Genomic DNA, 14,805 nt, shown 5'->3' on the forward strand with positions numbered 1-14,805 from the left:
ACAATGTGTATATGAAATGAAGAAACATTGTGTATGTCATCTTTTGCCTTGTTTTTATAATGCATGCAAATTTTTCAGGGTCACTACCATTCATGTGCCAAACACAATGGCACATGATATATTCATGATGCAGTGTGTGGGTCTTGCCGATCCACAATCATTGTTGTCAAAGTTTGGTGATGTTGATCGTGCATGGGCCCAGAAAGCGCTTACTCATCGGGGACCCAATAGATCCAAGTGGTTGAAGCTTCCCATGGCACTCTTGTCACAATTAGTTTTCAAGGTGTGTGCGCATTGCAGTATGTTTTGATTTTGAAATATATTTCTTAATGCTTTCAATTCGAAGTATGTTTCTTAAATAAATATAAACGCATTGCAGTCAGAATTTGATGCCACCACGTTCTAGGCCAAGATCAGTGGCTTGCCCTGAGCAAGGGAGTAGAGAATACATGATGGATGCAGAATTGTTCGACAAGAACTATAGGGATGCCCTAAAGGAGACGGAGACACTCTTTCACTAAAAGGGGACATGAGCTGGCACAAATTGCCAATCCCAACTGTGGGAAAGAGTTCTTTAAAAAAGTGATCTCGTACCAAGGGTGAGGTGAAAAGGATAGCAAATTCACTACACCGAAGCTAGCCGAGATTGCTCGAGCACATGTTTCAAATGAAGAGTAAGATCTTCAGCTCTCTTTATGCATTACACTTTTTTTAAAAGTTATTAGAAACCTAATGCTTATTTACAATGGAAGAAATGTAGGTTGCTTGACATATTGGGCTGGTGGTGAGTTTGCTATGAGGGATGCATAGATTCCGCCATCCGACAGAGCCTTCTTCATGTGGATCCATCGTCATACCGAGTACATGCTCAAATTGTACGCGAAGCTGGAGGCAGACTCGCCTCTGCAATAGCTGGCATGCATGAAAGAGCCACATAAAACTCTGGAGTAGGTATCACGGATGCCCTGAAATCTTACACGAAGTCTCATTTTGAGAAGGCATTTGTTAGGTGGAAAGGACAAATGCGTGCTACCTTGGAGCCTGACCAGCAACCACACCTACCATGCGCATCATGACGCCTCTTGTACAGGTATAAAGTACCTTAACTCTTTTTTTTTCCCTTGCATGGTGGAGAAGATCTCATGCTTCTTGTATTGGTTTCTTAGACCTTTCTAATGGCTGTGTATTAGGTGGTGTAGTGTACGTGATCGGGTCTACGTTCCCGAGCACCCTTCAGACACATGGGTGTTGTCTGAGATGGAGGAGACAGGAGAGTGGATCAACGAGCTTTGGGGCAAGGACACATGGATACTTTGTCCATGGTGGTTAGACTACCCAGAGAGGGAGTTTCCTCCAGAGGAGGCAAAACAGTTTTAGAGTATGTTTCCTTGTGCACAGTATTTAATTTGTACAAGGTATGAAGCCTGTTTTTTTGGAGTTTACAGTTTTAATGTTGGTTAAATGCAGTGGCCAGAAAAGGGCAAGAAGCCTGCCACCACCGAGCAAGAATTGACCCTTGTGAAGAAAAAGGGTAAGAAATCCACACCTCTATCATCCCAAAAAAGGTCACGGCCAGACTGGGAATAACTCAGATGAGGAATCTGAGGACAGCCATTCCAAGGATGATGAGCATGAAGATGAGCGGCAATCCCATGCACAGGGCAAAGAGTAGGTGACCCCTTCGCATGGCGAGACCCAAGAGTAGGGGTCAGAGAGTTCAAAAGATGATGAGGCGGACCTCTTGGGATCTAGTAAGTAAACTTAACGTGTTAAAGCATTCATTAGATCATTTATTCATCAACGCTCATAACATGTATTTGGTGTTGTGTAAATGTAGACTACCGTCCCATCGTGGTGAACCCCTTGTACTTAGTTTTGAGCTCGAACATTGATCACCTCCGTCTCACGCTGATGGGAAAGCGAAAACACAGGTACGATCTCTCAGTAGTGCGAGTGACTCTCTCCATTCATCGTCATTATAGCGTTTACACTCCCCTTACATGCTTTGTTGTTCCAGGAATCTTGTAGTATTGCAACGATTCATGGGATCTCTGACAAGGTGGGGAACCATGGATGCCTTCAATAGCCTTGGAGGCGTGCACTTGGTGTGGGCTGATTTTTCTACAGATACGTATCTCCACAAGGAGGCTTTAGAGGTTCCTCGGTGAAATGTTTTTCGGGAGATACTTGTGGAGTCGGCTTTTGTGCTTGCTGTAGAGTTCCTACATGCCGATGGCACTATGGTGTGCACATTACATGCGGAGCACTTGGAGATTGCAGTGCGGGAGGCAAGAACTTGGAACTTCATATTGCGAAGGACTTTGTTCTTGCGCGTCTCGAGATATCTCTATGTCATGTCAGAAGATGGCCAAGAAGAGGTGAGTGCATGATTCTTTGATTTTTGTGAAAGTCAAGCTCAATGATTTCCCTTCCTAAAGTACTTACTAGTGTGTGCAAGTAGGTCTCTGTTCTGGTCATCGCTATCCCTCTAATACTACAACATTTGCAACCATCTAAAGTAAAGCTCTTCAATCTTTCATGCAACTCAAAGAAAAGGAACCCAAATCGGATGCCGTTTTGGAGGCATGGACAACAACTTATGAAGTAAATAAGCTCTACAAGAAGAAGATGAAAACATGCCAAGCGGTAGACCTTGCAGACAAGAAAATGCTAGAGGTGAAAGGAGCTTCAGCCATTGGGATGTGGAGAGCTTTCGGCATCATTGAAGAGGCAAAGGAGGATCCTCTAAGAGTTGAAGTTTCCACCTTCATTCGCAAGCTAGGGTAGACGGAAAAGGCATAGGTGTTTGCCATGTAATGTTGTGGCCTTGTACAGTTTCTAGGGAATATAAAATGGAAGTTTAAGATCATAATATGGTGACTTTGTAAATGAGTTGCAATGGTAGTTATAACTTGATATGCATTGATAATTGTAAATGAGTTGCAATGTGTATAGTGCTATTGTATCCATCCACTCCTCTCCTCTACTGTCACCATGAGTCATAAATGAGGAAGACCATAGAGAGCTGATAGACACTTAGAAGTGTAGAGAGAGAAACCACTCGCCTAAACACCAAAAAGCGCTCACTCAAAAAGGCTCGCCAAGAAAATATACCCCTTCAAGAACTATGTGGTAACATTTGACCCCAAAATCTCCTCCTAGGCTAAAGTTCCATCATCATATACCAAAGCTACATCACCACCACAGTTTGTAAAGGGAAGAACTTACCTTGTGTTCGTGTAATCATATTCTATAATCTAGAATGCATTTATGATCATATCTTTGTAAGCCAGCAAACTTTAGTACAAGCCCTACCATTTGTAATTTATCATTATAATATTATACAAATAGAAGACGTAGAAATGGAGTTTTGGCCATAGGAAGGTATGGGAGGACTTTTGGAGGGATGCGCACATCTTTTTTAAGGAGAAAAAATGAAATTTGAATTTTCCAGGTCACTCTTTGGATAAACTAATTTTTTACATGTGACTTTTACAAAGTCAACCACGTGGGGGCTTCTTGATCTTAGAGAGGAAAGCGTCAATGTATGTTTACGTAGAGCACCTTTCTAGAATACCCAATGAAAACCCTCACCTAGGTGTGGAAGATGATCTTCTGGATACTCAGCTATTCCATTTGATCATGTACCAGAAAATGGAGCGAAGACATTGCTTACTAAAATAATGGTCTCCCACATGACTTAATCATAAAAAAAGAATAAAGCTAGATATCTTATCAACAAGAAGGTAGGAATGTTGTACAAAAGAGACCAAGATGATATCATGCATTCATGAATATGAATTCGTTGCCGTTCTTGAGCAAGCTCATTCTGGCATTGGGCATTTTGTAGTTGATTCCACATATCTTAAAATTCTTTTAAGTAAATTTACTATGATGGTTAAATGTTGTGACGAATACCAAAGTGCCATAGTCCAAAAAAAAAAGAGACAGAATATCCCTCACCCCAGTGATATCACTCAATGAGAAAGAATCATTGCCCTTGAACGACTCAATGATCAAATATTGTATTTTGCTTGGGTCGATGATGGTTGAAAAATAGACATCAACATAAAAATAGTGTCAAAAACAGTAAACACAAACTTAAGTATAGAGGTGACTAGGTCCCTTCCCACAAGGACAGAGAAAGATGTGAATGGTAGCAAATTTAACTCCGCTATGGAGCCCCCACCTAGGATGTACTCTTCCAAGTCCACAAAAGAGCAAGGGAAATAAAAACTCACCAACAAAAAACGCAAACTCTACCTTGAAGCACTAGCTTGGAAAAAAAAGACCCAAGGAGGTTGGAGAGGAGCTGAAAGTGTACTGTGACTTCGCAGTGTGGACTTCACAATGCGATTGAAATATAGAACCAACAGTGATGAAACCCGCTTTCGAGCCGGATTTTCTCCAAAAGGACCATAGGAAACATGGACCTCTTTAGGTCATCCAACCCTAAGACACAATAGCTACTTCCATTGTAGTCAATAAAAACTCTTATCATTTGTTGGATGTGTGGAAGTAAAGTGTTTTATTGTAACTAATCATGTGCTTTGCAAGTTTCATGTGACCCTTGCATGTTCCATGAAAGAGAGCATCCGACTCAGAAGAGGATGGATTATTTCCACTAATTACACAATCAGTGGATTATTTCCGCTAATTCCACAAACAAGCAACCGCCGCAACCCTTGACCTCCCTTTCGGAGCTATTACCTGCATGATGACCTCCCAAACCGTGCAACACCCCACGCCTCACCATCATCAAAATATCCCACATCTGTTACCATAGTTTTCTGACATGTGTTCATCTCCGTCTCTTCAAATCGTGGTATGAATGCTTCTAATGCTTGCTTGCAACCCGTGTGTTCAAACCTATGTCCTTTGTTCTCTCCACTGTGTTGTTTTGCCAGTTTTCTGTAAGCCCACTCTTCCAGAACACTTGAATACAGTTGAGAAGCAGAAGACGCCCTGCAAGTCTCAGCGGCATCTACTCTCGGGACGACACATTTGATGCCCAAGAGCTTGTACCACCATCTACAGCTCCCCTACCACTCAAAGCCCAGCTAGAAGCCAGCCCCATAGTCCATAGCCTCATCTTCAAAAGCCGCTACTTCACAAGGAGCAAAGACTGCAGCTTTTAAGAAGTACCATACCCAAACATCCAGAATCAGACGGCATCAAATGGCTTGCTCTACCTCAAAGAGAGTGATGACTCCAATATCAGAAGCTCGCAGACAAGGAGCAGCAGCTGGAGCTGGAGCTGTCAGAAATGAAGCTCCCAGCTGCACGAAGCCAAACAAGAGTGTGCCCGCCGAGAACAAGGGTTGATCATCACCCAAGCAGAGACAAGACCAAGCTAGTGGTGGCCAAAGCAGCCCAAGAGACAACAGAAAAGAACCACGAAGGGTTGAAGAGTAAGGTAAAGCGGCCTACACATTCACAGAACATAACACAAAGATGGCCACGATGGTTGAACAGGCCATAGCAACTCTGAACCTCCTTCAAAGAGTTCTACATGATGAAGTTCTACACGGTAAAGTGGAGTCACAAAGAAGATGCTTATAAGGTCATCCTTGCAGACAGCGAAAGACCAGCTGTTGGCTGATGCCCACAAAGAGCTATAGGCAGCAACGAAGCTGGATGCTGCAGTCCATAGTGGATCGCACGCCCGTGAAGACCCTTGATTTCCTCCACACACACTACCTTCTCCACCCTCCTTTTCCGTGTAGACAATGCCACCCACCACATCTTAACCACTCTCTTCTTCCATGACCAAACCTTCTCTCTCATAGACCACACCTGTCTCTACTCCCTTCCATCCCATTGTCCTTAACCACTCTCTTGAGGTTATAAATTGTACATTCTTATAAGGTGAATTTGGGCATGTTCTTGGATTCATCTAGGTATATGCCCTTCACCACTCTCTTTTTCCATGACCAAACCTTCTCTCTCATAGACCACACCTGTCTCCACTCTCTCCCACCCATCCCATTGTCATATCCAGTAGATGGCCTCCTGTTGGAAGCATCTCTAATCCTTCTCCAAGGGCACGGCCATGATTGTGTCAAAGACCTTTTTTTCCACCTACTTAACAGCCCAATTTCGTAGCACCTCCAGGCATCCTCCTCCTCTTCCAAATAGGTTGTGAGCACATCAAGAGGATTGGAGAGGCTACCATTGCACCGATACACACGTGGCTTACTCACTGAGCGCTCACCAAACACCAAGCTGACAAGGTGGATGCCTTCTTCACCTCTTTTGAAGACATAAGCAAAGACAAGGGGGATCCCTCAAAGAAAGGATGAGGTGGCCACAGACCCCAAGGAAGGGGTGAGCAGAGAGATGAAACTAGTGGCAAAAGTATTCTCCTTACGAGTTTATGGGACACGTTTTGTGCCATGTAAACCCCGGCTCCTAAAACAAAAAGATAAAGCCTTTACATCAGCCCCACCAACTGATCAACCACCACCCCCCATCAGCTTCTTTTTGCTCCATCCCATCCAATCAATCCCCTAGCCTACGACCCTCTTGATCTCCCTCCATACGACCCCCTTACATCCTCCATTTCTTTTCAGGCCCCATCTTTTACTACCCCCACTGACCTGTGGGACGCCACGAGCTTTGAAGAAAGGTTTCTAGGTCTACTGCTTAAGGTGGAGGGACTAATCAATGAGCCTCTTGTTCCAGATAAGCTTGCAAACGCTCCGGACCTCAACAAAGATCTACCACCACCGCCTACGGAGCCACGAGGGCACCAAGACACCCTTCTCTCACTCCCAATTCATGAGAAGTAACTCACCTACTACCCCCCAAATCCTTGGGACCTCATCTACCAAGGTAGTAACGATCATGAGACACTAGATTCGCATTGTGAACCAATACATGATGAAACACTATGTCAAGTGGAAACAGGATCACATGCCCAACACTAGAGGCAGCTGGAAAGATCTTGATGTATCTACAAAAAATCACATGGACTGCATCCAGAACGGAGGGTGCCTCATCTCAAATATGCGAAGCTCTGAGAAGAATACACTAGGGCATTGAGAGAAGTTTATATCGATCCTTCTATAGCTATCCTACTTGAGAGACCACCACCATCGACTACAACAGAGTTGAAGCTGTATGTGAAGAACTTTAATGATGGATTTGATCATAGTGATGACACGTCGCTTCTTCAAGCTAATCATCCTTACTTTGGACATGGTGCCCAAGTACTCCTGGACCACTACAATAGCCTCATCTTCAACCTAAATGTGGCCCCACCTTCAAGTCCACTTCTATAGAGAGATCCAATGCTTCCATGGACACTGCATAGCCACATTTGAAGACATTCCAACGCAAGCTTTTGGCGAAGCTCTGATATCATAAAGTGGACAGGCTGTTGGCTCTCCCACAAGCCTTTCATGCTCTCTTTGGAGGCACCACCGGTATCTTCAACACATCTCGTTGTGATATGAGAACGTGATCACCTTTAGAAAGATGTATGTTAACCATTCTAAGTTAATATTGCCTCATTGTGTCAAGTTAACCACCGGTATTTTCTGTATTGATATGATGCAAGCCTTGTGTTGATAGATGCATCCTTATTTGAGAGTGATTAGGGCTTCCTTTCTTGAGAGATTGGAGCCAAGTGGAGACGATCTATTCTTTCTTCCATTAAGGCAAGAAAAAGCCTCTCTCAGTGCACCGCATTTGCAGCGTGCTTTTCAGTATGATAACAGAGATATGACACAGATTCATAGCTAGCACACCCCCACAGGTTGCAACTTGCAGCTCTTTGGCAAAGTCGTCACGACATGTATCCCCGCAAGGTAAGATGCTTGACTAGACACAATGCTTTATAAATGAAAGCGATATGGACACACAATGGTGAAATCTTCAGCTAACCACTTGAACTTTTTTATTAATTAAAAGTAAAGGTTTCTGCATGATGGAAACTGGATTAAGGTGAATTTACAATATTTACAGAATTCAATGAAAAAGGAATCCTATACAAAAAAGCCTCCATATGGGCTCAGCTCAACTTCCTTCTGACATCTAGCCAAAACACGAGCCATAGACAGTTCTGTACTCACACTCGCCCAACCGTACTCTAATTCTAAACATTGTGATTACATGTCCTGTCCTAATAATCTTTTCTGCAACTCGGCAGCAAATAGCACCAGTCGAACCATCTCGAGTCCAATAAACGAGACTATGTTAAGATCATCGTTTGTCTCTCCATCTGAGCCCTCTTGACCACCCATCTCACTTGCTCCTGCTAAGAGGGAACCAATGCTATTCCATCCTAAATCATTGACAGGTAGGGAGTTATAAAGAGCAACTTTCAGTTGCAATGCTTCAGAAATGACACCATCCACAGCCTCCACTGCAGCCTGGATAGTACTCTCGGTCTGTGCATTTGATTGGACTGCAACCTGCAAAACAATGTATGGGTTAGCATAGCAGAAAACTCATCATAACGGTACGGTCTGCTGTGACATCTGCATGTCTGACCCAAACAACTGCAGTCCCCATACTTACTCTGGCTATTGTCAGACGGAGTCGACTGGCCAATATACAAAGATGGCGGATACTTGATAGACTTTCTTGCAAAGATGCATTCTCAACGCGCAGCCTTTGAAACAAGATTGAAGCTCACATAATTGTCAAATAATCTTAGTCAGCAAAGAAACAGTGTGTTGTGAAATATATAATCACCTGCCAATGCCAACAGTGTCGTTCTCTTTGCTTCTACTCAACGACAGCATGTGGCTCAAACTCTTCGTCCGGATGCCCAGATCTTGACCCCTTGGCCACAAATGCTTCAAATAGCCTTGCAATGACGCTTTTCTTGCACTCTCTGATGTGAAAGATACCAAGTTCTTATCATTGTCCAAAGAGACACCATGGTCCCGGACGGGGCTCAAGTGGCTACTTGAAAATGACCGTTTATGCTGAAGTGCTTGTTTCAAGCTCCTGTATCAAAAGCATGTCAGAAACAGAACACGGTGCATTCTTATCTATGAGAGTAGGAGATAAAAACCAAAGCACTACTTCTCTTGCTCTTGCAGCTTCAAGCATTCCTTGTGTAACCATGCCAGTTCCATAAGAGCATTCACCTTCTCACTCGTCACCTGAAAAGCTAAATATGCACATCATAACGTGATAATCCTCTTCTAGTAAGTGTAACCCTGGAAAATACTCCTCATATGATAGCACCATCGCACCCAATAATGCCAAAATTTTACATTACCTGTAAGAGCTGCTGCTTAAGAGAAGAAATTTGAGATTCAAGAGCCAAAGTAGTATTTGACTCCAAAATATGCCTCTCCTCTTCTTGAGAAAGCAATAATAATGCAGCAACCTAGCATCATGCGACTGTTTTTAAGTTCCAAAATGATATGATAAGAAAGTAAGTTCCAAAATGACACGATAAAAAAGTATGTGAAGCATAGTTGTCAAAACGTCCCAGCAGAATGAAAAACACTTAGTTGTGTTCCACAGATGAGGCACGCGGGTAGCCAGGAGCGAGTCAATGATGGTTGGTCGGAGGTGCACCACAATCACAACAGCACGGCTGTGCTTAACAATGAATACGAGAACAGAGATAGGAACTTGCAAACACCAAGCTTTGGCAACTACAATATGAAGTCATGCACACTCTACAGCTGAACTACATTGCAATTTTGTACCAACACTGGATTACTATTATAGCATTCCCCAGATATGAAGCTTAAATAAGAACCTTCTAGGCTATAAAACATGGCCCCAATAGCATATTCACTTTATAGCACAGATGGAGGGAGCATAAAGCCCAGAATATACACCTTTTCTTGTAAAGCTTGGGCCAAAGCTTCTTTGCTATCATCCGCAACCTGCATATGATTGCCCACAACCACATCCCTGCTGACAGCCTCATCATCCTGGAAAGGAAAGGCCATACATTAAATCGGCCACTTGCTTGTTAGAAATCTTTCGTGCACTAAATTTGTTGCTCCGTTCAGCTGGTGTAGAGCTTGAATTATTTCTTCAGAAACACCCTTTTTTGTTTTTTTAGAAGTGTATTGGATCTCAGAGCACCAAATTCACCAGACTCCGCTCTTCCAAAGTTCCTCTCACAAGTTCCTCAGCTCCACCGTTCTCAGCAGGCTCAACCTCTTTATGTGTCAGAGACAATGCTTCTTCATTTTTGTCCAATCCAAGGCTCTGATCGTCTTTATCTAGAATTCCATTGGCAGGGACGGTCACATTGTGCTGCAAAAGCACACTTATCTAGTGAGCTATTAACTTTCTCTAAAAAACTCCTCAAAATATTTGCAAATTCAGAACAAAATAGGAGCAAAACAAAGCTAAAGACAATCTTGTGAGTAAAACCCTATGGCCCGTGTGAAACGAGGCCTCCTTTAAACCTATGTTTAGTGAGTCTTTAGCAATCCTTTAAACAGCATACATGAATCTGAAAGATGTAGTCGAGACGACACCAAATGGGGTCCCAAATTATCCACTAAAGGGCCCCCCTTGCAAACAGGAGTATTTTCTTTATTTCTTTTGGAGAACTGAATACAAGCTGGATGTGTCCAAAAGACTGAGTGGACAACCTCACTGATTGACCGCCAAACGCAAGGACAAAGCGACCAAACGCTGGCTATCTTCGAGAGAACACACCAGCCCGAGACTTAGGGTTGATGTGGCTGAAAGCTCTTCTGGAAGAGACTGAGCTTCGTTTGCCTTGGGCTGCAAGCACATGCATACTGTAAGCTGTTGGGGTAAAGGCATTATGCCCACCCTTATAGTGTGTACAAGCCCATAAGTTTTATAGTACATAGTACACTTAGTACTTTTAATGTACTAAGTGCACTATGTGCACTAGAGCAAATATACATGTGTGACTCCCCTATCACACATGTATATTTGCTCTAGTGCACATAGTGCACTTAGTACATTAAAAGTACTAAGTGTACTATGTACTATAAAACTTATGGGCTTGTACACACTATAAGGGTGGGCATAATGCCTTTGGACAGCTTGATGATGCTGGTTATGTTACCACATTTGGTAGTGGAAAGTGGAAGATTACATCACTATTAAGCACACAAAAGGTATTAAGCTTACTATGCATCTCTGTATCCAGTTGCTTTACTTTCTTGTCCATGAAGAAAAAACTCTTCTAGTTTATCTCCTTCACTTGGAGCAGCATTTCATAGAAGGCGTCTTGCTTGTGGGAAAGTGCCAGAGGAAGTATGGACAAGGAAGCCTCCGTCCTACAAGCACTTGAGAGTGTTTGGTTGCATTGCGTACGTGAACATACGCAGGGAAATACGCACCAAACTTGATCCTAAGTCTCACAAATGCATATTCCTAGGATATGGTGACAGAGGTGAAATGGGGTATAGACTTTGGGATCCACTGAATAGAAAGATTATACACAGCAATGATGTCATTTTTGGTGAAACATGCATGTATAAGGAGCCTGCAAGGCAACAGGAGCCTGGCAGAGTCATCTTTGATGATGATGGACATCATGGACAACAACCAAGGGCTGTAAATCAGCCATTACAGCAACAAAACCAGCCCTTACATGGTGCTGAAAATGGTCCAAATGGACAGCCAGAGATGGCAGAAGATATCCCTATGGATATCCCACAGTTAGAGGAGATACCGGGCATGATCTTTCAACCTTATGGCATGGAACAGGAGCCACCCATAGGTGATATGCAGGCTGGACAGCAACCTGCAAATGATGGTCATTGGGTACGGAGGTCCACAAGACCCTCCAGACCCCCTGTTGACAGGTTTGTTCCAGGGGTTGACTACTTGATGCTCACTGACTGTGGGGAGCCCTCATGTTATAAGGAGGCTTTACAGAGGGCAGACAAGGCTCTTTGGGAGCGTGCTATGAAGTCAGAGATGGATTCTCTGCACAAAAATGGAACATGGAAGTTGGTGCATTTGCCTACACGCAAGAAGGTTTTGCCATGCAAGTGGGTTTACAGGCTCAAAGTTGCACCTGATGCAAAGCCAAGATACAAAGCCAGGTTAGTGGCTAAGGGCTTCAAGCAGGAATATGGTGTGGACTTTGATGAGATCTTCTCTCCAGAATGACCACACTTAGAGCTGTATTAGCTTTGGCTGCTCATGATGATCTGGATTTGATTCAGATGGATGTGAAGACTGCTTTTCTTCACGGTGATCTCCATGAGGAGATATATATGCAACAGCCAGAGGGTTATGCAGTGAATGGAAAGGAGAAGCTTGTACGCAAGCTGAAAAAGAGTCTTTATGGACTCAAACAGGCACCAAGGGAATGGTATCATAAATTTGATACATTCATGAAATCCCAGGATTTCAAGAGGAGTGACATAGATCACTGCTTATACACCAAGAAAGCTTTGGATGGCAATCTATTGATCCTCATCTTGTATGTTGATGATATGTTGATTGCCGGGAAATCTCGTAAAGAGATGGATGCCTTGAAGAAGAGGCTGCATCAGACCTTTGACATGAAGGATTTGGGTGATGCAAATCACATTTTGGGTATGCGGATACTTCGGGACAGAAATCAGCATGTGTTGTATTTATCTCAGAAGGAATACATTGGCAAAGTTTTGCAGAGGTTCAATATGGAGGGGGAGAAGAAGACTAGTACTCCTTTGCCTCCATATGTGAAACTCAGTGCTATGGACAGCCCACAGTCGGATAGTGACAGGGCTGATATGGCCAAGATTCCGTATGCTTCAGCTTGTGGCAGTCTCATGTATGCCATGGTTGCTACCAGGCCGGACATTGCATTTGCAGTGGGAGTGGTTACTAGATACATGGCCAACCCTGGCAAGAAGCATTGGGAAGCAGTGAAAGGTGTCATGAGATACCTGAAGGGCACACAGGATATGTGCATCTGCTTTGGCAAACAGGATGCATTAGTGCATGGTTATACGGATTCGGATTATGCCGATCATCCAGATAACCGGAAGTCTACTACCGGTTATGTGTTTACATTCACAGGAGGTGCTGTGTCATGGATATCCAAGATGCAGAAGTGCACTGCCTTATCTACTACACAGGCCGAGTATATTGCAGCCACAGAGGCTTGCAAGGAGGCATTATGGCTATCTCGGTTAGTGGTTGATTTGGGCTATACAGGGGATATTCCATTGTTGCATTGTGACAGTCAGAGTGCCATCCAGTTGGCAAAGAACCCTGTCTTTCATGCAAAGACGAAGCATGTGGATGTGAAGTATCACTTCATCAGAGAGGTGATAGAGAACAAGCTGATTCAACTTGTCAAGATTCATACGGATGACAACCCGTCTGATCTGTTGACAAAGAGTTTGCCTCCAGAGCGGTTTGCTCATTGCATACACTTGATGGGCATTGGATGAGGCTAGTTTCAGCCTTGATATGGCCTTGTATATTATCATGTACATGCTGATTTTTTCTTTTCCTTCACTTAAGGGCACATTGCCTTTAAGTGGGAGGTTGTTGGGGTAAAGGCATTATGCCCACCCTTATAGTGTGTACAAGCCCATAAGTTTTATAGTACATAGTACACTTAGTACTTTTAATGTACTAAGTGCACTATGTGCACTAGAGCAAATATACATGTGTGATAGGGGAGTCACACACTCATATACTTTGTGAGTTGACTTATCCCCACATGTCTCTCTCTCTCTCTCCCTTCTTCTCTGTGTGTGTCTCCCACATGAAACCCTAACTGTTTCAGCTGAGCTTCTTTAGCTCCCTTCATAAGCATGCAAAGGCTGAGACCTAAGCACACATGCTTGACAGTTTTGCTTGATAACTTGATTTGTCTTCTGATGATTTATGGACTAGGAGTGGCTAGCCTTTTTATATGTCCATAGGGAGCAAGTTGGCTGGCATAAAGGCTGTCGGCCTGTTTTAAATACTGCCACGACTGAGATAAGTAGCATTAAATGCTGTAATTAGTCGTGATGCCTTGGCTGCTGGCCAACTCACTTCAGACCCTGCTGAACAAGTCGTGAGGCTGCTGGCCAACTATTACCAACTGCTGTCGACTGCTGCTCACTCCACAGAGATGGCTGCCGACTGGGTATACGTGATGGCTAAGGGTGTTTATACACCTTGCAAGGCTGTCCCTCTTGGGTAGGCATGTCATGTGCACAGTGTGTATCTACCGTGTGCTACACGCACACAAGACTAGCTTCGAGGTTTGGGGAAGCTTGGAGCTAGGCAGGCTCACGAGCTAAGTTAGGGATAGACTAACGGGCGGGCACCCAAGTATGAACGGGCGGGCACCCAAGTGTGGACGCCCGATGACCGGCCAAGAGCCTATAAAAGGGTGGCCAAGGTTAGTCATTAGGGATATAGAGTCTCGCGTGACTTTGTGAGAACTCTATGGTCAGGAGCCTGGATCTAGTGCAGACGTGCACCTGCTTCATGCAACCGAGGCCAGCAGCAGTCTTGAGGCCCGCAAGGGTAGCTTCGTGGCGGTATGGGACGTCACGAGGTAGAGATTGGTCGGTACGTCCATCTAGTTAGCTCAGCTCATGGCTCGGTGGGGACAGCCAAGTCTTGTGGGCTTGCCCATGGCTGTCGTGGTTGTGAGGTGAGTCAGGCCTGCACCCCCTTCTTGTTTGTTTGTTTTGTTTGCAGATTTCGAGTCATGTAACAAGAGCGTTCCACAAGGATATCCTATGGGGATTTGACAGTGGTATCAGAGCATGCCTCGTGAATGAGCAAGTCGGTAGGTAGAGAAGATGAGGTCGAAGAAAAGGTATGAGTTCAAGAAGCTTGCTATTTTTTATCTATGCATACTGCTGTTTTTCACATTAGTATGTTGCTTTT

General features: G+C 44.0%; 1 protein-coding gene across 4 annotated transcripts in view; it reads right to left on the minus strand.

Annotated features, from left to right (window-relative positions):
• Positions 1 to 7,877: 7,877 nt before the first annotated feature.
• Positions 7,878 to 14,805, minus strand: part of LOC147636608 (uncharacterized) — a 50,933-nt gene continuing 44,005 nt past the window's right edge. For 3 of the 4 annotated variants that reach the window (XM_086800051.1, XM_086800050.1, XM_086800052.1), the window contains 7 exons: positions 10,072 to 10,236; positions 9,810 to 9,905; positions 9,236 to 9,346; positions 9,037 to 9,116; positions 8,701 to 8,958; positions 8,524 to 8,617; positions 7,878 to 8,417 (listed from right to left, as the gene is read on the minus strand). In XM_086800051.1, the coding sequence (XP_086656177.1) occupies positions 8,112 to 8,417; positions 8,524 to 8,617; positions 8,701 to 8,958; positions 9,037 to 9,116; positions 9,236 to 9,346; positions 9,810 to 9,905; positions 10,072 to 10,236 (1,110 nt within the window). In that variant the 3' untranslated portion in view covers positions 7,878 to 8,111. The remainder of the gene's footprint in view (positions 8,418 to 8,523; positions 8,618 to 8,700; positions 8,959 to 9,036; positions 9,117 to 9,235; positions 9,347 to 9,809; positions 9,906 to 10,071; positions 10,237 to 14,805) is intronic. The other variant, XM_086800053.1, reaches the window with a different exon arrangement.

Source organism: Cibotium barometz, chromosome 7 (assembly GCF_041138505.1).
Source record: "Cibotium barometz isolate CiBa-2024 chromosome 7, ASM4113850v1, whole genome shotgun sequence".
NCBI classification, from domain to species: domain Eukaryota; kingdom Viridiplantae; phylum Streptophyta; class Polypodiopsida; order Cyatheales; family Cibotiaceae; genus Cibotium; species Cibotium barometz.